At 51.2% G+C, this 26,708-nt stretch overlaps 1 protein-coding gene across 2 annotated transcripts; it reads right to left on the reverse strand.

The window, feature by feature from the left end:
* Positions 1-391: 391 nt before the first annotated feature.
* CACNA1F (calcium voltage-gated channel subunit alpha1 F) lies at positions 392-25,289 on the reverse strand. Of its 2 annotated transcripts, none has more exons than XM_030304999.1 (48): positions 25,265-25,289; positions 23,332-23,584; positions 22,590-22,695; positions 22,227-22,366; positions 21,841-21,983; positions 21,605-21,757; positions 20,770-20,966; positions 20,569-20,672; positions 19,705-19,862; positions 19,313-19,405; positions 19,106-19,199; positions 18,908-18,934; positions 18,609-18,769; positions 17,254-17,479; positions 16,150-16,357; positions 15,937-16,057; positions 15,739-15,820; positions 14,781-14,826; positions 14,545-14,596; positions 13,974-14,127; positions 13,659-13,788; positions 13,119-13,178; positions 12,864-12,970; positions 12,685-12,772; positions 12,128-12,235; positions 11,988-12,040; positions 10,879-11,025; positions 9,892-10,093; positions 9,640-9,798; positions 8,718-8,828; positions 8,385-8,468; positions 7,550-7,570; positions 7,215-7,343; positions 6,819-6,884; positions 6,468-6,559; positions 5,625-5,784; positions 5,270-5,397; positions 4,894-4,990; positions 4,603-4,705; positions 4,238-4,339; positions 3,937-4,067; positions 3,558-3,692; positions 3,098-3,267; positions 1,965-2,068; positions 1,714-1,845; positions 1,495-1,607; positions 902-1,099; positions 392-622 (listed from the first exon to the last, which is right to left on the reverse strand). In XM_030304999.1, the coding sequence occupies exons 1-48, from the start codon at positions 25,287-25,289 to the stop codon at positions 392-394; spliced, it is 5,904 nt and encodes a 1,967-aa protein (XP_030160859.1). The 2 variants fall into 2 exon arrangements, with proteins under 2 accessions (XP_030160859.1, XP_030160858.1); XM_030304998.1 differs by having other exon boundaries at positions 19,672-19,862.
* Positions 25,290-26,708: the final 1,419 nt, after the last annotated feature.

Below are 26,708 nucleotides of genomic sequence, written 5' to 3' on the forward strand. Positions count from 1 at the left end.
CTGACCCCTTGTGGCATCTCTGACTTCCCCCCACTCCTCATCTAAGCCCCCACACATCCTCTCTCCTCCTTCCTCCATCTCTGTCTGGTCCCCTTCCCCTCCCCCACCACCTCCACTCAGTCTCCAGCTTTTTTTGGCTTCTGTCTCTTCTTCCTCCTCCTCCCTCCTTCCCTGACGCTGAATAATCAGGCCTGGCTGTCCTGGTTTCTGGAAATACTCGTGTGTGGGTAGTGGCTCGGGGCTGAAGCAGGGGATGGATAGCTGGGGGCCGCTGGATAGCCCCAGGCCCCCAGTGCAAAGACATCAAAATCCAGGGGTGTAGTCCATGCCTGTCTCCCTCTGGGGAAGGGAGAGCAGGAGGTTTATTGAGCAGTGGAGGACAGATGGGAATTCAGAGGGCATGGACACAGGCCATTTCGTCTCCCAGGTCCTCCTCATCTAAGCGAGAGAGGGTGGATTCCTCATCACTATAGAGTGAGCTGGTCCCCTGTGCCAGCAGATCACTGGCAGCACTGTCCATCTCGTCCAGTGTCAGGCGACACGCATCTGCAATCTCCTGCTTGGCCAGGGCCACAAAGCGTGGGTCTCGGGCAAAGAGGCCCAGGCCCTCAGAGATGAGCACCTGGGGGCACAGACGGGATCAGAGTTGACAGAGAGCACAACATGGAGCCAAAGCAGTGTGCACAGAGGGGTCAGTGTAGATAGATGATGCATGCATGAAGGTGTGCAGGGTAGTCACTGGGGACGGTCACACACACATCATGCTGAGCAGTCACAGAGCAAGGGGATAGACAGTTACATGCATAACACAGAGACTGAGGGCCTCTATTCCCTCCTTCCCAAGCTCCCACTTCCTCCCCTTCTCCCCCATCCCTCTTGCCCACAGCCCTGCTGGACTCACAGCCTCCACCAGGCTGTCGGCACTGCCCCTCTTGCCATGGCTGGAGTCTGAGTGGGTTCCAGGCACATGCAGACAGGTGAAGGTGCGCAGTGGACCACTGGATTTGCCGAGGTACCCCTCCCCCGCTGCACCCTCCTCCACCAATAACAGTGGGGCATACAGGAGCCGACCCCGCTGAGGAGGGGTTGCCCAGGAACCCTGGACCAGAATAAACATCAGGGGGATAATTATAGATGGGTGACGTGTGAAAGTTTAGGACTCAGCCCTGTGCCTACATCTTACCACTCCCACCCCTGCAAATACAGCTGGAGTCAAACTGAATGCATATAAATCAGACTTGAGTTTATTTAAGAGCATAGAAGACCTGGGTTTAAATATGAGCTTTGCCACTTACTAGCTTTGTGATCTGGGGTAAACTTCTCTGAGCCTCAGTTTCCTCATCTGTAAACTGGAACTAACCTATGTCACAGGTACAGTGAGGGTTTTGTGAATTCATACATGCCCCATTCCTCAGAAGATGTAGTGTGTTTGATAAATTCAGCCTAGGATGACTCTACCCTTCCAGACCTTAGCACCCTATTCCCCCATCTCACCTGCGCCCTGCTGGGGCCCGAGTTGCGCCCACGATGATAGGTGCCTGGGATGGGTAAATCTTCACAACTGCCCTGGCGCCGTAGACACTGGATAGTGAAGGAAGGCTTCCGACCTGGAGGTAGGGGAAGGCAGAGGGGGCGAAGAAGAATTTCAATGCCACCCCAGCCCTCTGCCCTGCTGGCCCTTGTGGGGCCCCCAGCACCCATGCCCGCTCTCACCTGCAGGTGTGGGGGGCAGCAGACGGCGGCGTGGTGCATTGTGGCCATCCACATATCTCTGGGGTCTGTGAGGTGGCAAAAGGATGGGGCGCAGGGGAGTCCCTGCCTGCTCATCTAGGTAGGAGAGCCTGTGCGGGAAAGAGGGCTGGGGGTGAGCTCAGGCTTGGGAATGGGTGATGGGGTTCCATTAGTTCTGCCCTCCTGCACATGGCTAATGGGCTCATCCTACATGTCATGGCCAGAGTCCTTGGCGGGGACTTCCTCTTCCCCATTCTGATTCTCTTGCTCTTTGGTTCCCTTGGGCTGAGAACTTTCTTCTTCTGGAATGGTGAAAATGAACCCCCCAGAGCTTCTCCTGGGGAAAGTGAAGCAAGTTAGACAGACCAGATCCACCACCACCCCGCCCCCCAGTATGTGGCCCTGCACTGCTGGTTCCTTCTTGTTCTGTGCCCCATCCCTACAGTAGGATTTTAGTTATTTATTTATTTATTTATTTATTTATTATTTATTTATTTAACGTTTATTTATTTTTGAGACAGAGAGAGACAGAACATGAACGGGGGAGGGTCAGAGAGAGGGAGACACAGAATCTGAAACAGGCTCCGGGCTCTGAGCTGTCAGCACAGAGCCTGACGCGGGGCTTGAACTCACTGACCGCGAGATCATGACCTGAGCCAAAGTTGGCTGCTTAACCGACTGAGCCACCCAGGCGCCCCAGTTTTTTTTTTTTTAATTGGGAAAACTCACATACCAGAAAATTAACCTGTCATCATTTTAAAATGAACATGGGCTTTCTTTTAATACATATTTCTCATGGGAAGGACGCAACATTTAAAAAAAATCAAAGTTGGCCTGTTGAAGAGACACCTTCAACACAAGAACTGGGGGTGTGTTGGGAGAGGTGAGGAGGAGGCTGTCAAAGTGACAGCTAGGTGTGACTTCATTTCATTCTTTCATTATCCCCGTGAGATAAGTGCTATTATTATCCCCCTTTTACAGGTGACAAAACTGAGGACCATGGAAGTTCCACATTATGTGCTTCTTTTGTTTGTTTGTTTTTGTTTTTGTTTTTTTTAAGTAGGCTTTATGCCCAGTGTGAAGTCCAATGTGGGGCTTGAACTCATGACCCTGAGATCAAGACCCTAGCTGAGATCAAGAGTCAGATGCTGAACCACCCAGGCGCCCCTATGTGTTCTTTGTATTAAACCTTTGCATTGCCTTTCTCATATGAATCTCTTCTTATCCTCTATTCCCATCCGAGCCCTTGAGTCCCTTCCATCCTTCCCAAATTTCCATTCAAAGGCCCTGTTGCTCCTGAATTATCTCCATGTATTGGCTAGTCCCTGCCTTCCCTTACAATATCCCACCAGACCCTTGACCATACCTGTGGCCATGGGATCCAGCCTGGGGCACACTGGACTGTCTGGAATTGGGAGTCCCCCCATCATCGTCACTGGGCCCAAGGGAGAGTGAATCTGGAAGTCTGTCCTCGACAGGCAGAGATACAGAAATCACAGAACTCCGGCGAGATGGGGGCTGGGAGCCCGTTGGGGCCTGTGGAAGTCACAGGATTGAATTTTGCCATTCATGTTATCATATCTAAGTCACTTGGTCAGTGACACAAGTCACTTGGAGTTTATCTCCAATGACCTTACTAGGGGCTGAATCTGGGTCTCACCCTCCAACAGTGGATGGTAGGTATCAAATAATACCTGTTTGCCTGTTTCGGGTGGAGTACTTCTCTGGGGGCTTCCCTTCCCCCAGAGGCAGTGTCAAAGTTACCTAAGGAATTGAAGAACTATTTCTACAATCAAATTCCCAGGGGAGTGAAAACTTGTCCTCACTGTGTATGTTTCTGGATCCTTCTTATCTTCCTCTTCCTCTCCCTCCTGCCCCTCTTCCTCCTCCTCTTCATCTGTGTCACAGGTGAGGGCCTGCCGGATCTCAGGACCCAAGTTCTGTAGGCTCCTTAGACCAGCCTGTGGGGGTGAAAAAATGGGGAAGGAAGGCAGCCCAGGGTCTAAATTTCCCTGTCCATGAGCCTGCTTCCTGTGCAGGAGTGTGGGGTGGGGGAAGGGGTCCCTCAGCCACCACTGACCCTCTGAGACCTGGAGCCTCAGTTTCCTCATCTGTGACATGGGTTCCGCGAGATCAAGAGGGCAGTCATCCTTAGCCACAGTCCTCCACATACTCCCACCCACGCACCCAGGCCCCTCTAAAGACCTGAAGAGCAGAGGAAGTGCTTGAGGGGGCCTCGCTCCCTAGTAGCCCCTTCTCCTTCCTCCGCCTGAATTTGCGGAAATAGTCCTGGATCAGAAATGTGGCGTAGAATTTGCCTACGGTGACCTCTTCTTCTGGGGGCAAGGGAGAAAAGTCAAGGTCACACAGGGGTCTCCTGTTACTACCCCCCCTACCCAGAGCATAGGCTCCCCTTCGCCCCCCTCCATCCAGTGCTAGTTTTGTGATGGTGAGCAATCCTTTGACATTTGGGCGGGCTCAAGGAATTGGGGTGGAGCTAGCTCACCGTCAGCAGGGGGGATGACTTCATCTAGCAGCTTCTGCTTCATCCGCTTCCAGATCTTTTTGATGACAATCCGCAGCTCCTGATTGGCTTGTTCCAGGTTCCCTGCATCGGGAGAGGATGTGGGGCCTGAGCCAATAGGAAGAGCCCTTCACAGCCACTCCCTCCCTGTTGGAAGGGGCTTCACCAGCTTCTACCGCAGTCACACACCGCCCCCATTGAACTGGTGGGAAAACAGGCCTGGAGAAGCCAAAGTCACTCATTTCGAGGTTCAGAGACAGGAGCCAGGCCCATCACTCAATGAGTGATCCCTGCACCCTCCCCAGGGACTCTCCTGCTCTTGTCCTTTCTCCATCCCTCCCATGCACCTTCTGTCTTGATCTTCAAGGATGTCCGAACCAGGGCAAAGAGTGTGGCATTGAATGTCACTGTCCCATCTGAGTTGAGGGGCATGTTCATCGCCACAAGTCTCTACACACACCAGGGACATAGAACTCACTTTGAGCAAATGCCAGGGATGAAGGCACTGGATGCCCAGGGGCAGAAACCTTTAAGGATAAAGCAAAACACACCCTCCCCACCCAAGGCACACCCCTGCCCACCCTTGCCATGTGATGGACAGCCCTCTCAGAGGTGGGGGGGTGGGTGGGTGCACAGACCTTGCAGGCCACTCGGTGTGGGCACAGCTTCCCAAATCCCAAGGGGGGCTGGATCCGTCTCAGCAGGGCAACCACGTCCAGGTGCTTGATGCGCCCCCTGGGGCAGGTGGGGTGGGTAGAAGACACCGCTGGATTGGAGATAACCCCTCCAGCCCTTTCTGAAGACTCCACCAGCTTATAAATACCTCCCCCACCAACACCCCAGAGCCAACCCTATCTATGGTAGATGGGGAAGACAGAGAACAGAGGCAGTGGAAACTTGGGGCATCTATTGACTAGGTAATGGGAGGTACAGGTCAGAGGTTCTGTGTCTGGGGGAATGGGTGGGGCAGTGCACTGTCCCCTGCAATTCCAGTTATGTGGATACATGTCATACTTGGCTCCAGGGTCATATTCAGACCAGATCCTCTTGAATTCATCGAGGTGATGTGGGCCCAGGATGGACCAATCTCTGGTTAGATAATCAAAGTTGTCCATGATGACAGCCACAAAGAGATTTATGATCTGTGGGCCAGTGAATAGTGGGGGTTAGGTGAAGGGCAGAGTAGGGTGTTGGGGGTTGGTGGGATGCTGAGGTAAACTTATGGTTACTGGGTCACAAGTTCCTGGGTTGATCTTGTCAGACCAGCCCTTTCACCTACTCTGAAGATCTGGGCTCCCCACCTCCTCCCCAGACCCCTCAGGGACAGCCCCCATGGCAATGGTGGTGGTTGTGGGGAAACGGTCCTCACCAGGAAGGCACAGAGCATGAAGAAACTGATAAAATAGGCGATGGCAAAATTGCTGCCACAGGTAAACTCCTCACCAGGGCTGATGTCAGACTCAGGGTCACACCGACTCCCAGGAAGGCTGGCAAGCATTATCTCCTGCCATGCCTCACCAGTGGCACACCTGGGGGGTCACACAAGGGGCCATCCTTGAGGGGAGGCTATGAAGTCATGGCAAGTGGCATTGTGGGGGCTGGAGGGGTGAGGAGATGATCCACTTCTTGTCAGGGGCTGTATCTGGCACAGATAGCATTTCAGTATTTTATTTTATTTTTTTAAGTTTTTTAAAAAAAATTATTTTTGAGAGAAAGAGCGAGAGAGATGAAAGAAAGAGAGCAAGTGCACGAAGCAGGGGATGGGCAGAGAGATAGAGAGGAAGAGAACAAATCCCAAGCAGGCTCTGCATTGTTAGCACGGAGCCCAATGTGGGGCTCAAACCCATGAACCATGAGATCATGACCTGAGCTGATGTCAGACACTTAACCGACTGAGACACCCAAGGGCCCCAGCATTTAGATATTTTAGAAGCTGGTGTGGCCAAGATGATGACAGTCATGTTCGTGTTTTACTGATGGGGCACTGAGGCCTAAGAAGAGGATACATCTTACAGCCAGAAAAAGGATGGCTGAGGCTAGATTATTATACAAAATTCTTCAAATCACAGCCAGAAAAGACCTCAGGCAAAATGTAGCCCCATGCTGCCCTGTTATTTCTACACCTCAGGCAGTCCAGGGCCCAGACAAGGGTATGTGAGCACCCAAGGGCATGCTGGGGACCAAGGTGGCAGTGGAGGGGGGTAGATGTCACCTGAACAAAAGTAGCACAGCCTGTGGAAAGGTCTGAAAATTGTTGTTTCGGTTGATCTGTGTGCCGTCTTGAAGAGCCACTTTACCAAACATCTGTGGGCACACAGGGCATGTGTCAGAGGGGCGAACCCATGCCCCTACAAGTTGTCACTCATTTCACAACTTCTAATACTCAAAGGATCCTCACAACCCTGATGTGCAGTCACTGCACATCCCATTTCACAGGTGTGTGGACTGACTCAGCATCAACCAGCTTGTATTTCAACCCACCACCCTCATTGTGGATGAATTCTTACCCAACACCCCTCAGCAGAAGTGTGCCTGAGGGATGCTACCTAGGGTCCCCACTTGCCTGCATCCCAATGACTGCATAAATAAAGAATATCATCGCGATGAGAAGAGCCACATAGGGCAAAGCCTATAGGAGTGGAGAGGAGGATAGATATTCAGGTCCAGGCAGAGAACTATAAGCCCCAGAATACACTGCTTCCTCAAGTCTGGGCTTGATGAGGGATGTGGCCCATCCCCCAAAGTTCCCATGACTACCAGTGTCTCCCAAATGTGGACACGGTACTAAATACAATAGAATAAGGTTAGTGAGGCCAAGGTATGTTGGGAATTGGGAGCCTAGAAAAGAGAGAAAACCGGAAATGGTAAATTGCAGATGGATATGGCACACTGGGAGATGCAGCTCAGGTTGAGAGGTATGAGATGTGGGTGAGGGGTGGTCAAAGGGACGGGAGCTTACCTGGAAGGACTTGATGAATGTCCAGAGCAATGTGCGGATTCCTTCACCTTTACTGAGAAGCTTCACTAGCCGCATGACTCGGAAGAGGCGAAAGAAGGTGATGGAAATGCGAGAACTGTCTTCAGAGCTCTGAGGTTGAGGGTGTGGTGGGTATGATCAGTCTACAGTTTCCCCAGTCACCTCCCTATCTCATTCTTTGGCCCTCCCAGCCCCCAAATCCCTCAGAACTCAGGCCCCAGGGTAGTCAGAGAACATTTCTAAGGACTTTTAAGAAGCAAGGAAGGGCAGGTAGGTGTGGAAAGAAGCATAGAGTCCCTGTTGTGAGGTGGGGGTACCTCGCCAAGGTGGCCACCATTCTGAAGGGAGATACAGCCAAGACAGAGGTGACAGAGGATATGATGAGATCACAGGCCCAAATGAACATAGGAGAAATGATGTAGCAGATATAGGGGATAATGGATGGTAGAGTCATTATTCAAGGGATTATGGAGAAGGTTATGTGGCAGTGGGTCAAGATGGTTGTGGGAAAAATTGGCAGTGATGGTGGAAGGGAAAGAAGAAGGTACAGGAAATGATGGAAGAGAGACAATGGAGCCAATGGAGGAAATGATGGAGCCAGTGGTTTCATGAAATGATGGAGTTGAGAGAACCGATGGAGGACCCAATGGAGAAGCCAGCGATGAAGATATGGAACCAGCAGCATTGTCAATTGAGGTGATAGAACCATGGAGGAGATGATGGAGCCAATGGTACAGTCATTGGTGATGACAGAGCCGTGAAAGACCCAGTGTCGGAGACAATGGAGTCAGTGGTGGAAATGGAGCCAATGAAGTAGTCAGAAGAGATGTCAGGAGTTGGTGGAGATGATGGAGCCAATGGAGGGGAATGTAGAGGCAATAGAGGAAATAATATAAATAAAAAGAGAGTCATTTTAGGATATGACAGAGCCAGAGGATAGGTTGCAAATGGAATAAGGGAGTTGGTGGAGGGGGACTTTGGCTAAACCTGATAGGGACTCAGGAGATACAGAGCTAGAATGAAGAGCACTGAGTCTTCAGGAGTAGGATGGAGGTGAGTGAGGCACTGACTCATGTGAAAGAAAGACCTGGGGTTGAGGCGGGGGAAGGTTGGTAGGGGAAAAGGTGGGTTAGTGGAGAGGCCAGTCCTTACATTGACTTCAGTGACGGCAATGTCCACTACGCTGCCCACCACAATAAGAGCATCAAATGTGTTCCAGGCATCAGCAAAGTAATGCTGTAGGCAGGAAAAAAGTAGAGCCCTGTCTTCTCAGAGCTAGCATAGGGGACCAATAGTGGTAGGGGACATTGGGGAGGCAGGGCCCAGCTTGGACCACATGATAGGCCTGCATATGGACCCCTCTCACACCATGGTCTCAAGAGTCCTTGGTTCCTGTTCCCTGCCACCTCCCCCAAGAGCTCTGCAATGAGCTCCACCCTAAGGAATTCACCCACTGCAGGAGATTCTAAGGCTCGCAGGAGGCACCTTGGGTTTGAAGGCAATGATTTTGAGCACCATCTCAACAGTGAAAAGGCCAGTGAAGACCATGTTGAGGATGTCCATGGCATAGTTAAAGGGAGCAGTCTGTTCATAGTGCTGGAGGAGAAAGTCAGGTGTGAGTACAGAGTCTGAGGCAGAGACCTCCCCACCCACAACAAAATATTTTCTGGCTTGGACTGAGGTGAGTCTGGAGATGAGATAGCATGATGGGTTGGCCAAATCCCTCACACTGTCTGTTTCTCAATAAGGATATTGGAAAGCCCAGCTCTTGATCTCCTGGCTTTCCTTGCATCTACTTCTGACTAAGAAAGAAACAGAAGTCTGCTGCTAAGTAGTTTCCATGAAAACTATTTTTGCTTTCCAATAAAAGGCTCAAATGAGGAGAGCCCCGGGTACAACCTTCCCTCATTTTTCCTGCCTTGAATGCGGTTTTGATGTCTAGAGCTGTGGCAGTTATCTTGTGATAATGAAGCAACAATCATGAGAATGAAAGCCAACTTGCTAAGAATGGTGGAGGAGAAAGAGCCTGGATACCTGATGAACCATAATCAAACAGCCCACCTCTACACTTCTTGTTATGTGAGGTAGCTATCATATATTGTTGACTCCACTATGCACATCTTTTCACATTTAGAACCTCTGACACTGGGGTACATTTCACAATCAATGGCAACTTACAATGGCCATCTGCCATTTCCCCTATATTCTTACATCTCTTAAGTCAGGATGCAACTGACAATTATTGGCCTTAGATGTGAAGAAATGTGGCAAATATTTTTATAGCTTAATCTCTGTCAGCTGGGGGATTTGCACTTGCAGCCTAAAGCATTCCTAATGTTTCCCAGGGGGCTGTGTGGACAGAATAGGGTCCAGTGTCTGGCAGGAGTCAGGGTGGGGGAGATCAGACCTGCATGGCTAGAGCAACGGTGTTGAGCAGGATGAGCAGGAACATGAGATACTCGAAGGCAGCAGAGTTCACAGCTGCCCACACGCGATACTGATGTGGGTTCTTGGGGATGTAGCGGCGGAGTGGCTGGGCCTTGAGGGCATACTCCACACACTGGCGCTGCATATGGGTGCAGGGCATTAGTGAGCTTGGTATCTCAAGGCAAGGAGTTGGGGAGGGGTTGGTGGCCATAGGTCAGGGGTCAGAGGTCACCTGGTTCTTGTCCAGCTCACAGTTTTGGTACTCTTGCTCGCCCTGGGCACGAAAAGTAATGATGACAAAGCCCACAAAGATGTTCATCATGAAGAATGCAATGATGATGATGTAGACAATGAAGAACACTGAGATCTCCACGTGGTAATTATAGATAGGGCCCTTGTCCTCTGCGTTTGCATCGATGGCCTTGTATAGTAGACTGGGGAGCCAATGGCGGTAGATGAGGAGATATCCCAGCCCCCTTCCAGACATGCCCCCAGATACCTCATAACAAACACTCCAGAATCTCCTGCTTGGCATCCCAAAGACCCTCAAATCCCATGACCTAACCACCTTACACCTCCACACATACCCCAAGAGACCCCCACCTGACCTCAAAGACCCCCAATTCCCTGTCTCAGCCCTCCAGAGACCTAGAGATCCCCATACAACCCTCTAGAGAATCCCTACCCTGGTCCTCCAAGACCCCCAAATCCCTTAAGTTCCCACATATCCCTAAATATCCTTCTCCAGCCACCAGGAAATCCCCATGCAGCTCCCCAGAACTCCTCCACAAGCCCCCAAAGATCTCTAAATCCTGTCCCATAAACTTGGATTCCTTGCTCCATCTCCCCCAAAAATCTTCAACTAGTACCCCTAAAGACTTGTACATCTCTCTGGAAACCCCTGAATCTCCAGCTCCATCTCCTCTGAGACCTCCCCCAGTGTCCCCTCCAGACCTCTACCTAGTCCCCCCCAAAATCCCACACCCAGTCCTCTCTAGACTTCCACCTAACTCCTCAGAGACCTATACCCAATTCCTGGAGACACCCCTTACCCAGTTCCCAAAGCATCCCCAGCCAGTTCTTTGATACGCCCACCAGTCCCTATCCAGTCTCAAGAGACCTTTATCACATCCCAAGGTACCTTCCCACCCATCCCAAGAAGACCCTAGCATAGACTCCTGCCCTGTTCCCTGCCCATTCCTGGGGCCCTGCTCCTCACGCAGGCCAGCCTTCGAAGGTGGAGACAGTGAACAAGGCCATCATGGCTGAAAGGACATTGTCAAAGTTGAAATCGCTGTTGACCCAGAGCCGCTCCCGGACGAGGGGCCGTGATACATCTCCATCAGGGTAGACCAGGAAGGAGCCCCTGTGGATGTTGCAGACAGGCTGAGTGGGTGAGGAGGGGTGGGGATCTGGGGAAAGGGGACTGAGGTGTAGAGCATGCAAGTAACAGGGCAGAGTGGTAGAGTTGGATATCCTGTCCCCCATTTACTGGCTGGGTGACCTTGGGTATTTAACCTCTCTGTGCTTCAGTTTTCCCTATCTATGAATTAAGGATAATACAACATATTTCCTGACTTGTTACAAGGATTAATTAAGTCACTCAATGAGAATAGTGTCTGGCATTAGTTGGTACCATATATATTAGCTATCATCACCATTATAATCATCACCACCCCCAAGAAAAAGTAATACTAATAATCAACATTTATCAGCACTAAGTATATGCCAGGCACTGTGCTTGGCTTTACATGTAGTAACTTTACATTGTAGTACACTCTCCGTGTAGTGACTCACTTACTCCTCACCACCACCTTGTGAGATCTGCACTCTTTTTATCCCCATTTTTCAGTTAATTAAAATGGGATTCAGCAAGGCTGAGAAATGTACCCATGTCTCATGAGATGAATTTGAACCAGGAATGCCTGACTTCAAAGCCCATGCTTTTAACCACTACCCTCTACAGTAATCTGATTTGGTGGCAGTGATGGTGGGTGGGGGGAGTATTTGGAGATTTCTGGGGAGTCTGGAGTAGAATGTAGGTAACTCTGGAGAATATGGAGAGGGGTTTGGGGGAGGTATTGGGGGGTTTCTTAGGGGTTGGTGAGATATGAGGGCCTCTTCAGCTCTTGGGAAAGTTCTGGGGGTATATCTTGGGGCCTTGGAGAATTCACGGTGTTTGGGGGGCCTTGATAAAACTTGAGGGAGTCTCTGCAGTTCTTAGGAGGAAGCTCTAAGGATTCCAGGGGCCTTGGTGAGATCTAGGGGCCTCTTTGGCTTTTAGTAGGGGTCAAGAGCTCCACAAAAGGCAAGGTTTTGAGCACTCACTTGCATTCTTGGGGGGTGTGTTTGGCCTCATCAGTGCAACTGTAGAATTTCCCCTGTATGGAAGATATTTGTCAGGCAGGTTCACCCTTTACTCCCCACCTTGACCCATGCCTGGGCCTCCTTCTAGTGTTTCCTCCCACCTTGAAGAGCTGCACGCCAATGCAGGCAAACATGAATTGCAGGAGTGTGGTCACAATCATGATATTCCCGATGGTCCGGATAGCCACGAACACACACTGCACCACGTGCTGCAGGCACCCACAAATATGGCTAACAAACACTGCGGGCCACAGCAGCCTGGGGTAGGGATTCTGGGTGTAGATGGGGCTCAGGGACTTGGGCCGGGGACATCTGGTCATGGATCAGGGATGTGTGGTCAGGGACATATGGTCAAGGGCCAGTGCTACGGGCCAGGGACGTGTGGGCACCAACGAGGAATAAGTGTTTACCAGGAAGGGATATGTGGTCACATTTCAGGAACTTGTATCAGAGAAATGTGGCCATTGGTAAGGGATTTATAGTCACTTGTAAGGGACATGGGTGAGGCCACATGATCAGTGGTCAGGGATGTGTGGTTACATATTGGGTCCAGGCTGTGCGGTCATGCACCAGTGCAAACGGTCAGTCTGATTAGAGATCTTGGCCCTAGCAGTGGGGCAGGGCATGGGTCCTGTGGATTTGGGTGGGGCTGGGTTACCTTGAGTCCCTTGGCCCTGTTGATGGCTCGGAGAGGCCTCAGTACTCGGAGGACTCTCAGAATCTTCACCACTGAGATGGCACTGGAGCTGGGGAGGGGTCAGTCCTCAGGCCCTGGCCCAGGCTTAGCTTCCGTTCTGGGAGGGCTGGAGTGGGCAGGGGGTAGGGAGAGTCACTCACTGGATACCAAAGGAGATGAGGGACACGCTGACCACCAGCAGATCCAACAGGTTGAACCAGCTACGGCAGAAAGAGCCTCGGTGCAGGAAGGCCCCAAACACTGTCATCTGTGGAAGGGTAGAGGGACATCAGGCTAGACTCCAGGTGTGGGGATAGAGAGGGGAGGAGGGTATGGAAACAGGAGAGGTGGGCTGCAGGGGTGGGTGCAGAGTGGATTGGGGCAACTGGGGGTACGACGGGGGGCTTATTAGTTACCTTTAGTAAAATCTCCACAGTGAAAATGGAGGTGAAAGCATAATCGAAGTACCCTAGAATCTGGCGGGCAAGAGAGAGGCAAAGCCACTGAGTCATGACTGGGGGGTATCCTAGGTGTGTGTGTGTGTGTGTGTGTGTCTGTGTGCACCTCTCTGTAAGTTTTCCTGTCCCTCCCTCCCCCTCTCCTTCCTCTCTCATCATCATCAAGGACTTCGCTATAAGGCAAAAGTCTTGGCCACCAGAAAGACTGGGGTTCAGATTTGGGCAGATTTGGGCTCTTCTACCTCTGCTCATCTATATTGGTGCCATTGGCCTGCTCAACCTCTCTGAGCCCAAGCTTCCTCCTCAGCCAAATACTGATTTCCCTGGTGTTTCCCCAAGTGTGCACAGTAAGGGCTGGCACCTGCAGCAGCTGCCATTATCACTCTTCTCTTTCTGCCCAACTAGGATCTTCTCCGTGTCTCCAGCCTGGCCCCAGCTTGTGCCCAGCAGGACCCCCCTAGGAGTGTCCCCCCCCCCAGCCCCCAGCCAAAGGCTCACGTGGTTGCGGAAGGAGTGGGCTCGGATGGGGTCCTCAGCGGCCAGGGATACGCTGCTGAGGATGATGAACACCAGGATAAGATTGGTGAAGATATGATGGTGGATGAGGGTGTGGCAGGCCTTCCTCAGCCTGGGGAGTAGGGAATGGGTTTTGGTCAGAGCCCAGGACCCCAGAGTTGGTTGGGAGAGCCCAAGGGACACAGTTCAGGCTCTGTTGAATCAGGCCATGCACCTGCCAGAGCCCTGGCTGCTTCCTGGCCCTCCACCTGCCCTATCCCCTCCTGCCTTGGCCCCCTACCCACTCCCAGCACTCACGGGTTCGTTTGGCTGAGACAGAAGAAGGCACTGCCCTCAGGGATGGGTACCACCTTCTCCTTGGGTACAACTTCTTGCAGGAGTTCCACATGCCCTGCACCTTCTTCCTCCTCTTCCTCCTCTTCCTCCTCTTCTTCCTCTTCTTCCTCCATGCCTGGCACCAGAAGAAGATCAAAATACAGACAATTAATTGAGAAAATGTATGTAAAGCACCTACAACAGTGCTTGTCATGTGGCAAACTCACTGTTGTGTCTCCAGCACTTAGAACAGTGCCTGGGGCACAGTAGAAGCTGAGAAAATGTGTGTTGAATGAACATCACTATCCTCACAGTCAAATACACACTATTTTATAATAAAGGCTCTGAGAAGTTCTGCAGTAAAACAAAATGTCTGTTTCTCTTCTTTAATCTCAACATCCCAAATGGTGTTGGCCAAACCCCAAGCCCATTATTTTCAAGATGATTTCAGAAAAGGCTTCTGCTCAGAGAGAGGGGTCTCAGGGGTCAAGAGCTCTGCCCGGGTGCTGTCTCTAAGGTCCCACACCTCCTCCACCTGCCCCTGCCCACTTGCCTGCTCCTTCATTCTTTCTGCCCTCCTCTTCCTCATTCTCTCCACCAGGTGCCTGGGGACAGAAATATGGGGGTCACTGATGGTGGGGGAGGCACTATAGGATGGACCCAGGGGAGGCACGGAAGGAACACAATAATGGAGGAATGCACAGGCAGAAGATGGGAGTTAAAGATATACACATATACAGGTATTGATGGTAATGGGAAGTATAGACAATGCCCAGGCTTCTAACTCACCAATACTCCATTTTCCTGTGGGGGATTCCCATCAGCACTCTTCTCCCTGTGTGAGGAAAGGGGGAGTGATTGCTAAGGTTTGCAGTAGATAGGCAAAGCTTAGGGGGAGTCAATGTAGTCAGAACAGACCTTTCTGAGGTCCCATAGAACCTCCCTGCTTCCGCCCTCATCCTCACAGTCTGTCCTTTTCACAGCAGCCAAAGGGGTCCTGTTAAATCTTAAGTCTGGCACATTCTTCGTCTGATCACACCTCTCCCATGGCTCCCACTCACTTAGAGCAAAAACTGAAGTCCTTGCCATGCCCAGAATGCCCCTAGTATGTCCTTCTTATTCTCCCATTTGAGCTCACCTCCTACCACTCTCCTCCTTGCTCACCCCACTCCAGACTCACTGATTTCCTTGGTGGTTTTTGTGAATGTGCTGAATGTGCACCTCAGGACCTTTGCACTTCCTTTCCTTTTGCCTTGAGCACTCTTTCCCCAGATATTTTCATGGCTCACTCCCTCACTTCACTTGGGTCTCTGTTCAGCAGTCACCTCCACATAGAGGCCTTCCTTGACTACCCTAACCAAAATAGCAATCTTCATTTCTCTCTATTCTTTTATTCCATTTTCTTTGCTTCATTACATATTATTAATATATATTTAATTAACTTACGTTATATATTCATTTGTTTGTGTTTTGCTTGCCTTCCCTAACTTCATGAACATGTTAGCTTCATGAAGGTGAAGACTTTGTCTACCTTGACCCCTCTTGTCTCCTCAGTGTCTAGAATATGGCCTGGCACAAAGTAGGTGCTCAATGAATACATTTTGAATGAATGAGGACTGGCAGATTGGATCTGGGGATATGGATTGCCAGGGTGGCTGAGGCATCTCTGATGGTGTGGGATGTATGTGTGGGGACCCAGTCAGGGATCCCAGGGAGAGACTGTCTTGATGGCAGAGCCAGACATCACCTGCCCTTGTCTTTGGCAGTTCCTGTGTCTCCACTGGCCAGGTTATCCACAGCAATGGCGAGAAACACGTTCAAAAGGATATCTGGGGTGAGTTCAGGCTGCAAAGGATGAAGAAGCAGCCTGACTGTGGGCCATCAACAACCCCCTATCTTACCCCATGTTCTACCAACATCCAGCCCCCCAAAGCTCCAAGGATACAGTTGCCACAGATGAAGAGGATGATGAAGTAGACGCAGACCAGCATTCCTGGGAAAAAGGGGCCACCATAGGCCATGATACCATCGTACATGACCACGTTCCAATCCTCACCTGTCAGGATCTGAGGGTGGGAGTTCACTGTGAATCTCTTTGGACCCCCCACCGTATGGTCCCCCCCCCAGACCCACCTATTCCATGCTTTCCAGGCCCCACCTGAAAGACAGTGAGGAGGGCCTGGGGGAAGGTATCGAAGGTGCTTCGCTTGGTGTGGGTCTGATCAAAGTTGAACTTGCCCCCAAACAGCTGCATGCCAAGCAGGGAGAAGATTATGATAAAGAGGAAGAGAAGCAGCAGCAACGATGCGATGGATTTCATTGAATTGAGCAGGGATGCCACCAAATTGCTCAGAGATGCCCAGTGCCTAGAATAGAGATGGAGGGTGGACATGTCCAGTGGTGAGTCAGGGGCAAGGGCAGGATGCCAGCTTGGGATGCACTAGGGGTGGGCTGGGTTAAAATGAACTTTGGAGTTGGGTTGAGGTGAAAATAAGAAGTGAGGGGAAGATTGAGTTTGGGGTTAGGGTTGGTGTTAAGGGTGTAATGACAGATGAAGTTAGGATGGAGGTTATAGGGAAGTTCATGAAGTTAGAATTGGGTTCAGGTTGGGACTGGGGCTGGGATTGGGGTTAGGAACTATAGCTGGGGTTGGGGTTGGGGTTAGGGGTTAAGAGAGTATTTGGTGTTTTAGATGGCTGAGTTGGGGATAAAGTTGTGTTTGAGAGTTGGATAGAGGAGGGGATAAGGGATGAGATAGAGTCTGGGCCTGGAGTTGCAGCTGGAGATAGGTTGCTGGTTAGGAGCTAGGGACATGGAGGTTGTGGTTAGTGATGGGGCTGGGGCTGCAAGTTAGGGATGAGATTGGAGATGGGGCTGGGTTTGGGATTGGGTGTTGGGGCTGTAAATGAGTTTGGTATAATGAGTGGCTGGGGGTTGGAGTTAGAGATGGTGTAAGGTTAGGGATGAGTATGGAGTTGAGTTCAGAGATGGTGCTGGGAATAATGTTTTAGCTGGAGCTGAGGTTGAGGAAGGGGATGGAAATGGAGTAGACACCCTCCCCAATGGACTTTAATTTCCATGAGGCAGGAACTTGTATCTGCTCTGATTCCTGGGGTTTCCCAGGACCTGGAAGGGTGTCTGGCCCACAGTATGCCCTCAATGGATATTTGCTAAATGAACGGTGATGCAGATAGTCACTGGAACTGGGGAGGGAGCTGTTGGGGCTGTGCTTGGGGCCCCAGTCCTCCCCCACCACACACACCTAGTGACCTTAAAGATCCTGAGGAGGCGCACACATCGGAGCACTGAGATGCCCAGGGGCTGCATGGCGCCCACCTCCACCAGGGTGGTCTCCAGGATGCCCCCACAGACCACAAAGCAGTCAAAGCGGTTGAAGAAAGAAGAAACATAAGCAGAGGGGCCAAGACCGTACAACTTGAGAAGCATCTCCACCGTGAACAGACAGAGCAACACTTTGTTGGCATACTCTGTGGGGAGAAGGACAGGGGTGACCGAACTGGCCAATTTCCTTGGAGATGTGCAGGGAGGTAGGGGCCACAGGGCGATCTGAGGTAGCTGGTATCAGGCAAGACACAGGTTGGTGGTAGCACTAGGGTTAGGAATTGGGGTGAATTTATAGGTCAGAGTGGGTGAGGTTTTGAGGGGCTCGGAACTGGGGTGAGGGGCAGAATTGGGGTGGGGGCCTTGGTGAGCCTCCATGAGTTCAGGAAAACTCCAACTCAAAGGTAGCATTGGAGTCTGGGGTTTAGTTGGGACTGAGGCTGGTTTGAGGCTTGCAGTGAGAAGTGTGTTCAGTATTCAGGTTGGGGTTGAGGTGAAAACAAGTAATAGTAAGAGCTAACACTTAATAGCACTCTATGTGGGTCCAGCAATGTTCTAAGCACCTTTCACTTCAACTCACTTAATCCCCCCCAACCACCCCATGAAGCAGATAAAATTACTGTCCCCATTTAAAAAAAATGTTTTATTTATTTATTTTTGAGAAAGAGAGATGGAGAGTGAGCAGGGGAGGGGCAGAGAGAGAGGGAGACAGAATCCCAAGCAGGTTCTGCACTGTCAGCGCAGAGCCCTATGTGGGGCTCGAAATCATGAACCCTGAGATCATGACCTGTGCCGAAGTCGGATGCTTAACCTACTGAGCCACCCAGGTGTCCCATATTGTCCACATTTTGTAGATGGGGAAACAGAGACATGGAGGGGTTAACCCATCCAGACAGTGTGGAGTTAAGATTCTGGACTCTGGAGCCACCTGCCTGACTCACTTACTAGCTGAGTCCTAGGATTAATCAGTGAACTCTTCACTACCTCAGTGCTCAGTACTCTGTGCCTTAGCACTTAATTCACACAAGGTTTTGGTGAAGAGAAATTGAGTTAATACATGTAAAGTGCTGAGAATAGAGCTTGATGCACACAAGTGCTACATAAGTGTAAGCTACAACGTGGGGTGGGACAAGCTAAGGTTTCTGCATTTATTAGGGCAGAAATGTAATGTCTAGGGGTCTGAGGAACCCTAGAGATCCTGGACTTGGGTTTCTAGGGTGGAGGGAATTGGGGACTGGGGAAGAGGGCTGGCAGTCCGCGAGGGGAGGTACGCACCCTGGATCTGCGTGAGCCATACCGGCTGTCCGTGGTGCTCTGAGGCGATGGTCAGTGTGTTGAGGAAGACGAGCAGCAGCACGGCCCAGTAACAGGCATTGGACTTCACTGCCCGCCGGCAGCGCGCCCGAAGGCCCCGATTGGCTCTGCGGAGGCGGCGGCTGAGGGGAAATGTGAGCCCACTGATGAAATCACCTACCTAAACCAGGCCTGGGGGTGCTCAGTTGGGTAGCCCGGTGGTCATGGGGGACTCAGAGGTGGGGTTTACAAAGTCATGGGGTCCAAGGATCCCAACTCACCAGACCCTGGTTTTCATGATCTTGTTTCTGGAAAAGAGGAGGATGGGAGGTGGGCGTCATAAAGGACCAAGGGGCAGTCAGTGGCTGGGGTTGGAGGTGGGGGGCTGGGATCAAGGTTTGAGGGTAAAGTAAGGACTGGGGTCAGGGTCTAGATGGGGTTCTGGGCTGGGTCAGGGGTTAAGGGCTGCAGGCCCTCACAGGCAGCGTGTACAACCGGCCAGAGCCCCCTCCTCCTCTTCCTCATCGCCTGGGGTCTCTGTCATCGAACCAGTGTCACTGGCTGGGAGGCTGGCTGTGGTCGGGGTGGGAATAGAGGTCAGTCCGTGAAGACCCAAAGGCTCCACACTTGGCTTTCTTCTCTGTCTACCCATCCCATCCCCCTCCCCAACCTGGATGAACTCTCACCGTGGCTGCTGGTGGAGTGTGTGGAGCGGGTGGAGTGACTGAACCAGCGCAGACGTCCACGTCTCCTAGTGGTTAGCTCTGCCAGTTGTGGCCCTGCAGGGTGGGGAGGACATTTGGGGAGCATGGCCTGAGGCTGGGTTAGGGCCAGGCGTGCGCGTATGGCAGGGGGGCTGTTATTTGGAATCTTTGTTCTGGGTATAGTCTGGGAAGGGTATTGGGGTCTGCGTCTGGGTCTGTATTCTAGGTCAGAACTGGGGGCTGGGCCTGGAGTCGTTGCCGGTTGGGGCTGGGTCTCAGGAGGGTAGCCCACATCTGAGGCATGCGTGGGGCAGGGAATGGGCCAGACTGGGATTGCCTACGGTGGCCAGCCCGGCCCTCTTCAGCCATAGAACCAAAGTTGCCATCAGCTGAGGACTCTTCCATGTCCAGCTCCTCTGCCTGCATGATCCAGTCCAGGTAGCCCCGGAGGTCCTCCTCCAACTGCTGCTTCTCCCGAAGCTTCTGGAAGTCCCCTCGTGCTTTTGCCTTCTCCCTCTCCTTGGAGAACTCTCTGAGGGAGGAAGATAGAGGGCTGGGAGGGGGGACCACCCTGGCTCCCATGCCTTTACCATTCCAGCCTCACCGGCCTCCTTGCTGTCTCCTTGAATAGGTCAAGCACATTCTAGCTTTGCAGAAGCAAAGGCTGTTCCCTTTGCTTGGAATACTTTCCTCAGACATCCACATGGCCCATTATCTCATCTGTGTCACATTTCTACTCAGATAACACCTTCTCAAGGAGGTCTGTCCTGATTGTCCCTATTTATAATTGCAAGATTTGCCCATTTCTATTTTTATCCATCCTTTCTTTCCATAGCACAGATTCCATACGAAACACTACATATGTGAGTCGCCTGGCTGACTCAGTTGGTAGAGCACACGAGTGTCAGGGTTGTCAGTTCAAGCCCCATGTTGGGCGTGGAGTCTACTTAAAATAAAAAACAAAAATAAAAATAAACCACTATGGGTGTGCACGCATGGGTGTATACACAATCTACTGTGTATGTTGCTATTCTCTCCACCACAGTGTAATATCCAAGAAGACAGGGATTTTTGTCTTTTATTCCATTCCTAAAATGGTGCTTGCACACAGATGTTCAATGTTGACTGACTGCATGAAGGGGTATTTCAGATGGGTTCTGAAAGAGTGCCTAGGAGTGTGCTAGGAACAAAAAAAAAATGGGAAAGGGACTATTGGCGAAGGTGTCTAAGCTTCTCACCCACTCAGGACACCAAGCACAAGGTTGAGGACGAAGAAGGACCCAAAGATGACGAGACTCACGAAATATAACCAGGGCAGCTCATACCCCATGGCATCCTGCATCTGGGGAGAGAGAGGGCATGCATCTCTCAGGATATGCAGACACTCTCGGAGGAAAGGCAGGTACAATCTCGCGCTGTGCGCCCGCCATCCACCTCACCCAGTAGAGCACATCTGTCCAGCCTTCCATGGTGACGCACTGGAAGACCGTCAGCATGGCGAAGAAGAAGTTGTCGAAATTGGTGATGCCTCCGTTGGGCCCTGCCCAGCGCCCGCGGCACTCGGTCTGGTTCAGTGTGCATGCACGCCCCGAGCCAGAAGACGCACAGGGCGACGGGTCCTCCTCCGCTTCCACGTCTGTGGGGAGGTCAGTTCCGATTTTGAAGCACGTCCCGCCCCCCCCGCCCCGCCCCCGCCAGTCACGGCTACCTTGTAGCCCCGCCCACCTGGGAAGTTCAGTATGGGGTTCGAGATTTTTCTAAATCAAGGGCAAGGTTAAGCTCCTAACTCTGCTAGGTCAGGATTCTGAACCACTGGAAAGTTGTGAGTCCCAGCTACAGGTATCCAGGTAGTGGAACTGTAAAATCTAGGGTGGAATCTTGTAAATAACAGTGAGACTTGAGCCTGGGGGAGGAGTCCTGTGAATTGGGAAGGGTCTCTTGAAAATGGAGTCGGGGCAAGGCTCGGGCTGAGGTCTGGATGAAGGGCCTGAGTATATGGGGTCAGTCCTGGAGGATGGTGTCGAGTGCAGGGTAGGGCCTTGGCCTGTGAGTGGAGACTCGTGATAGAGGGAGGAGCTATTAGCAAAGGGGCGGTTGTAGTCTGGGATTGAGGGCAGAGTCTTGAGTAAAGGGATAGGGCTTGCTTATCTGGAGGTGGAGCCTAAGGTTGGGGGCGGAGTCTCGTGGATTTGAGTGGGTTTCAAGGAGAAGTGGGTGGGGCCTAGTAGCCAGTGGAGGGGAGTGTCTTGTCCGGGGAGGAGTGGAATGGCTGACCAGATCCCAGGAAGTAACATGTCTTGTGCATTCGTCCAAGGAACAGTTCGAGTCCGATGATGGCATAAATGATGATGACGAACAGCACGAGCAGTGCGATGTGCAGTAGTGGCACCAGCGCCTTCATGATGGAATTAAGCACGATGTGCAGGCCTGTGGGGACCGAGGGGCGGGGTCAGCTTAACCCTCTCCTGCTCCCCTCCCCCACCTCCAACCCCCGGGGGCATGCCACTCACTTGGGACCCCAGACACCAGCCTCAGTGGCCGCAGCACCCGAAAAGCCCTTAACGCCTTCACATCGAAGCCCCCCGGCTTCCCCCCGGTATGTGGGGTGTCTCTCGGCCGACCAGGGCCCTGCTCCAGTAGCACGCTAAACAGCCTGGTGGGGTAGCACGGAATTAGGAGGCAGAGGTCCGGCCTTGGGCCCTCCCTCCACCCCTCTCTTCTCGGAAAAGCACAAGTCCCTGTAACTGGAAATGCAAACAAGTTTAAAACGTTAATATTCTTGATTCTGGCTGCCAGATGGAGGCAGTCGGAAGCAGACTTTCCCCTGAGTCCCGAATTCAGCGGGCCTGGGGTAGGAAGTTGAACTAAGGTGGGGGTGTCCCTCGCAGACGCGTACCCGACCACAACGATGATGAAGTCGAGTAGGTTCCAGCCATTGCGGATGTAGGCGCTGGGATGGAGCACCAGCCCATAGGCCACGATCTTGAGCACAGTCTCCACAGTGAAAATCACCAGGAATACGTACTCCACTTGCTCCTGAGGGCGGAGCCGGGGGTGAGGTGGGAGAGCAGGGAGTTATTTGGGGGTGGGGCTTGAGGGGGGCCGGGGAAGGGAAGCTTAGTCCGGGACCTAGGGTGGGGCTGGATGGGGGCGGGCCATCTGGGTCAGAGAGGAGCGGGTGTGGGGAGGATTGAAAGGTTGTGGTGTGGTTCTACTGGGGCTGTATCTGGCTGGGGGTGGCGGGGGTGGTGAGCCTCACCAGGTTGTGGTTGGCAGTATTGGAGTCATCCTCTGGGAAGGGGATGTAGACCCCCAGGGCTACACAGTTGGCAAAGATGGTCAGCAGGATGAGGATGTCGAAGGGCCTCAGGTGGATAGTCAAGGACCCAGGCAGATAGGCCTCAGAATATCCCCACATTCCCTTGGGGCCCTCCCCACCCAATGCTGACGCTTGACCCAAGGTAACCAGCCCTGACATTCCCAACCCCTGCCTTGACCAAGGCTTTAACTTTGAACCCCCTGGAAACCTTAGACATCCCCAACTCTTGCTGTGATTTAGTCTTTCACCCTTGACACTCCCCCTCCCCGCAGTGACCTTCACCTTTCTCAACTCACCCTCTAATCCAATTCTTGACTCTTTTTTTTTTTGAGAGAGAGAGAGAGAGAGAGAGAGACAGAGAGACAGAGAGAGACAGAGAGGGAGAGAGAGAGAGACAAAGTGCAAGCAGGGAAGGGAAAGAGAGAGAGGAAGACAGAGGATCTGAAGCAGTTCTGCACTGATAGCACAGAGCCCATGTGGGGCTCGAACTCACGAACTGTGAGATCATGATCTGAGCCAAACTTGGATGCTTAACTGACTGAGCCACCCAAGCACCCCCAATTCTTGACTCTTGATCCCTAGTGACCTCAGCCCTCCTCCATTCCAGCCCTGGCCTAATCCTTGATTCTTGGTACCCTGGTGACCCTCACCCCTGAGCGCTGCCCCTGGTTTCCAAGGATGCTTCCACTCCACAATGCTGATGCAGGACCGCCGCAGGGGGTTGGCCAGAGTGAGGCAGAAGAGCGCTCGGGGTGACCGCTGGGCACTGGCCACTGCCACTGTCTTGTGCTTACTGTGCTGAGTCCTTCGCTTAGGGGTCCCCAAGCCTGATGCCCCGCTGATTTCTTCACCCCCTGATGCTGGAGGCCCAGGGCACAGCCCCCATTCAGGACCAGGGCCTGTCCCATTGGCTGGACTGGGCTCTGGGATGGTGTCTGTGTGGAGAAACCAAGTCAGGGAGGGACTGGGTATTAGGGCAATCATGGCTACCTCCTTCCTGATCCCATCCCAGTGTGTGGGGGAAGAAGAGCTTGTAAAATTAGGGAAAGTTGGGGGTGCCTGAGTTAAAAATTGAGGGGTGAGAATTGGTGTTGGAATTGATTGGGGGTTGAGAGAGTTTATGGAGAACGGAGGGTGACGTTACATTTCCAAGTAGGATTTGCTGTTAGACTTGGTAGGGAGTTTAAATTGGCTTGGGGTAGGATTAAGTTTATAGCTGGAGGCAAATTTAGGGTTAAATTCGAGTGGTGGACTTCTGGGTTGGGTTTAAATACCGGTGGGAGTGGAGTGTGCTTGAGATAGGATTTAGAGTTAGGACTGGGTGTTTGAATGAGTTGGGATTAGAATTAGGATCAAGATTAGGGTTAAAGTTAAGTTTGAATGGGATTTGAATTTGGCATTGGGGTTTTCAGCTAAGGCCATTCCCAATTCCCATGGCCTTGTTTCAGCCTCTGTGAGGCAGTAGGTTGGCTTGGTTAAGATCCCAAGCTTTGGAGAAAACAAGCTGTCTGAGTTTAAATCCTAACTCTGCCACTTGGTAGCTATGTGTAGTCTTGGGAAAAATTGCACAACCTTTCTGAGCCTCAATTTCCTTATCTGTGTAATGGAGTGATAAGAGTACCTACATTTTAGAGTTGTTGTAACGATTAATGAGTTTAGCATTCAGAATAATGTCTAGCACCAACTATTATTCCTATTTTGTAGGTAAGGAAATTGATGCAAAAAGAGATTGATTTGGTGAAGTGGCTGAATTGGGATTCAAATCTAATGCAATTTCTTTTTTTTTTAATTTTTTAAATGTTTTTATTTATTTTTGAGAGAGACAGAGAGAGACAGAGCATGAACAGGGGAGGAGCAGAGAGAGAGGGAGACAGAATCTGAAGCAGGCTCCAGGCTCTGAGCTGTCAGCACAGAGCCAGACGCGGGACTCGAACTAACAAGCCATGGTATCATGACCTAAGCAGAAATCGGATGCTTACCCGACTAAGCCACCCAGGCACCCCAAACCTATGCAATTTCTGACTCCAAGCCTTCATGACTTACTACCACCAAGAGTGTTCATTCTCTCTCCTCTCTCTCTCTCTCTCTCTCTCAGTCCTTAAAAAATGGATCTGCGCTCTTTTTGGAAAGTCAGAGACCTACTCACTAACAGTATTGATATCCAGACATTGGGGCTGAGGTTAGGTGAACTTAGAGCTCATAGTAAGGGCTGTATCTATGTTGGCGTTTAGACTCTAACAGGAGTTTGCCCTCTGGTTGATAAGGTTTGTGTTGGGATTAAGCTTGGGGCTGGCTTTGGAATTGGACTCAGGGTGGGCACTAAAATAGAGGTTGGGGCCAGGATTAGGGTTGGGATTCAGCTGGGAACTAAAGCTGTGGATGGGGCTGGGAGGCCATAGGTGCAGGGTCTAGGTCAGGCTGAGAGTCAGGGTTCAGGTGGTGGTAAGGCTATGTTTGTTGATGGATGGGATGGAAACAGGGTGATGTGGTTCTGATTCCCTGGTGGCTCTCCGGGAGTGGGGTCCTGCTGGGCAGGAGATGGGTCAGAGGGACAGAGGGTAGAGCAGAGCCCAGGCTTGCTCCAAGGGTCTATAGGGGTGGAAGGCTGCTCTCACCTTTCCCGCCTTCAGATGCCGACATCCTCCTTTCTAGGTTGAAGAGCCATCTGCACACAGCCTCCCTCTCTTCCCCCAGCTTTAGAGAGATTAAGGTCACAGGGCGGGGCCATAGCAGGGTTGGATGGGAGGGTGAGTAGGGGCAAAGATAGGATATTTATGGGCCAGGGCTTGGCAACAGAAATGGCACTGATTTTTAAAAAATATTTTTGTAAAATACATACCAGCACCAGTCAGAAATTAAAATAAGAAAAAGGATATCACTTCCCAACAGTATCTGAACTTTGAAGTACATAGAGATAGACCTAACACAATATGCGTATGGGCAAGATCTCCATGGGAAAAAATGATCAAATATTATCAAGTGATTAAAGGGGACCTAACCAAATGGAGAGATATGTTAAATTTACTAATAGAAATAGTCAATGTTGTGAACATGTCAATTCTTCCCAAAGTGATCTAGAGATTCAGTGTAGTCCGGAACGAAATCCTAAAAGATTTTTCCATGGAATTTGACTAATTGATTCTAAAATGTATATCGATACACAAAGGACCTAGAAAAGCCAAAATCCTTTGAAAAAGTACAAGATGGGAGGACATTCCAGATCACTGTTTACTGTTATAAAGCTACAGTAATTAAGAACAGAACAGAGTTGAGAAACTGAGCCCCACATATATGTCCACATGATTTATGACAAATGTGGCTCACATTTGGCTCACACCCTGACAAATGTGACAAATGTGGCTCACACCCTGCTCAGTGGAGACAGGGTGGTCTTTTTAATGAATGGGGATTTCATGAATGTTTACTGTGTAATTATTCTTTGGAGTGTACACATATGTAAACAAATTGAAAAAAAGCATTACAGAATGCATGAATACTAGTGACTACAATGTATGTAATGCTTTGCTACTGTATTATGTGTCAGGTACACGGTAACAATGCTTTACATGAATTAATTGTTTTAATCCTAGGAAGCAGGTATAGTGATAGTTCTCTTTTAGATGAAGAAACTAAGACACAGGGAAGTTATGTAACCTGCCCACCGTTGCACCTTTAGCTACTTGAGCTAAAGACTTGAGCTAAAAAGCTAAGATTCAACCGTAGCCGCTTTACGCTAAAGCCCCAGCCCTTAACTTGTACACTTTTACAATGGTAAGATGAATGCCGCCTTGAACGTACGTGTCAGGAAGCCGCTCTCAGGCTGGTCCCTTTTTTGAACAATGCGCACGGGCACGCGCGTACAAAGGCACACACGCTCGCGCTCTCGCCCTCGCTCAAGGTATATTTCTTTGCCTCCTTGGAAGAACCCCTCCACCGCCCCCGGACTGCAAGCGGAAGAACTACAAGTCCCAGCAGCCATTGCACACTCAAGCCTACATACGCACCTTTGCACCAGGACGCCAGGCGTCCGGCGTGCGCCGCACTCACTCTCGGAACTAC

The sequence above is a fragment of the Lynx canadensis genome, chromosome X (genome assembly GCF_007474595.2).
Source record: "Lynx canadensis isolate LIC74 chromosome X, mLynCan4.pri.v2, whole genome shotgun sequence".
NCBI lineage: Eukaryota > Metazoa > Chordata > Mammalia > Carnivora > Felidae > Lynx > Lynx canadensis.